This window comes from Poecilia latipinna, unplaced genomic scaffold, assembly GCF_001443285.1.
Source record: "Poecilia latipinna isolate Pla-1442-1.1 unplaced genomic scaffold, P_latipinna-1.0 Scaffold4245, whole genome shotgun sequence".
Taxonomy (NCBI): domain Eukaryota; kingdom Metazoa; phylum Chordata; class Actinopteri; order Cyprinodontiformes; family Poeciliidae; genus Poecilia; species Poecilia latipinna.
Window position 1 is genome coordinate 19,475 of NW_015116861.1, and position 2,175 is coordinate 21,649.

The following is a 2,175-nucleotide window of genomic DNA, read 5'->3' on the forward strand; positions in this document are numbered from 1 at the left end:
TACACGAAAAATGTACTTACGTACAGTTACTTCCCACCACTGCTTCACAGCTGCTTGTTTTGTTTACAAAGAAATCATCTATTGGAAAACTGTATGCAGTTTAAAGCTAAAATGCATCGGGACAAGTTGACCTTCATTAAACAAAGGGGGATTTGTTTCGGTTGTCTGAAGGTTGGTCACACAAGCAAAGACTGCAGGAGTCGTTTAGATTGCAACGTGTGTCACCAAAAGCATCCAGGGGTTCTTCACATAGAGCTAAAGGAGCCAGGAGCCTCTTCAGAACAAATCCAACAGACAACAAGGTCCCAACCACCCAGACATGTGGGCATATTGGGGCCGGTCATGATGACGATGCCATTTTTTCTATTGTTGCAGTTAAAGTTAAAAGTCAAAAGAGCAACAAAGTTGTACAAACTTATGCATTTCTTGATCCAGGAAGTTCAGGTACATTCTGTACTGAAACTCTGGCAAAAAGTCTGAACTTAAAGGGCAAAAGGACAAATATTCTACTAAGAACAATGAGTCAAAATAAGATCGTTAATGTACAAGTTTTTGAAACAAATGACTTCATAGAGCTGCCAGATGTTTTGACTCAAAGTACCAGGCCAGTTTCTACACTGAATATTCCCCAGCAGAAAGACATTCATCAGTGGCCTCATCCTAAACCTGTTAAGCTTCATAACATCAATGCAGATGTGGAAGTACTGATAGGAGCTGATGTTTGAAATGTTTTAGAGCCCTGGGAGGTGATAAACAGTGTGAATGGTGGGCCTTATGCTGTAAAGACTAAAGTTGGTTGGGTCATAAATGGTCCCTCTCACACTAGAAGCAACAGCAGAAATAAAAATGTCTGCACTGATGTAACAGCCAACAGGATTTATGTTGAGCATTTTAAAGAAATGCTGGTCAAACAGTAGAATCATGATTTTAACAAAAGATCAGAGGAGGAAACTGGAATGTCCAGAGAGGATTTACATTTCATAAACATTGTTCATCCTAATTCGGTCTCACACATCATTTCCTTTAATCTGTCTCGTGTTTTTCCTCCAGCTTTTCTCCGCTTTCGTGCCTCATATCATCAGTAAAACGTGAAGGTGTTTCTTACCTATCCGGTGTAAGATGATCTTCGGTATTGGGGTAAAATCCAGCAGTCTGCGCTGATCCTCCATCTTTTCCTCCAACTTGACGCTGATTTCTTCAAACTCTGTGAATGATATTTCAGCAGGAGTTAACAGCTCGTTGATAAACTCTCTCTGAGGCGGAACCGAAGACATTTTACAGCAAATACTCAAATTTATATAAAACTAGCGATGTGCTTTCTGTGCCGAGGCTTCGGGGCGAGTGTCCAGTAAACCAGGAGGATTTTTAGGATGCGCGTATCGAGGCTTTTGTTCCTGGAGCAGGATGTGACGTTTGAAGCCGCGCGAGCGGGCCGTACCACGTGACTGATTCCGGACCAGGTTTATCATACACAATATTTACATATATCTTATATTATGTCTATGAGTTTTATGGCATAATGATTTGAAAGAGCTCTCATCGTCCTTATTTGAGTTTAACTGATACATGTGACAAATGCTCTGTGTGTAAAAGCCCTGAAGAAGGAGAATATTTCAATAAAAGAGTCAGACACGTTCCTTCCGCTCGAGCATGTTATTATCTGAGGAGGAAGTTCCGGTGCTCTAGCGCTAGACTCCCCCTGCTGGTTGCATTCGGCCACTACATCCACCAAATCACACCAAACATTAACATATTTAGCCCAAACTGCCGCCAAAACATTGAAAATGTAGATATAACATGACCAAAAATAGTAAATGTACATCTGAATGGTGAACAAACACATATCAATCCATCTCATGTGCAGAGACTCAGTGTGAGCTTTTCTGTTCAGAACAATGTGCAGAAAGGTCAAAGGTCAGCGTCTAGAGGCTGATAGAAACATACCGTAAAACCACAGCAGCAACGAATACTTCTACAAAGTATCGACTCAGGGGAGCTAAACACAAAAGCTGAAACTTTTCAGATTCTTTTTTTAATTTACAATGCCACGCCCCTTTGTGTTGACCTACAACATAATAAAATAAAGATTTGTGTGAATATTTTTACGAGCACTAAAGCTACATTAAAGCTTGTTTGTTTAGCTAAAACTTACATGCTATTTTTTTCCATATTGTG

At 40.3% G+C, this 2,175-nt stretch overlaps 1 protein-coding gene across 1 annotated transcript in view; it reads right to left on the minus strand.

Moving 5' to 3' along the window:
- Nucleotides 1-1,448, minus strand: part of LOC106942394 (zinc finger protein OZF-like) — a gene marked incomplete at its 3' end in the record, with an annotated part of 8,317 nt that extends 6,869 nt beyond the window's left edge. Inside the window, exon 1 of the mRNA XM_015025661.1 lies at nt 1,106-1,448. Within this exon, the coding sequence (XP_014881147.1) occupies nt 1,106-1,274 (169 nt within the window). The remainder of the gene's footprint in view (nt 1-1,105) is intronic.
- Nucleotides 1,449-2,175: the final 727 nt, after the last annotated feature.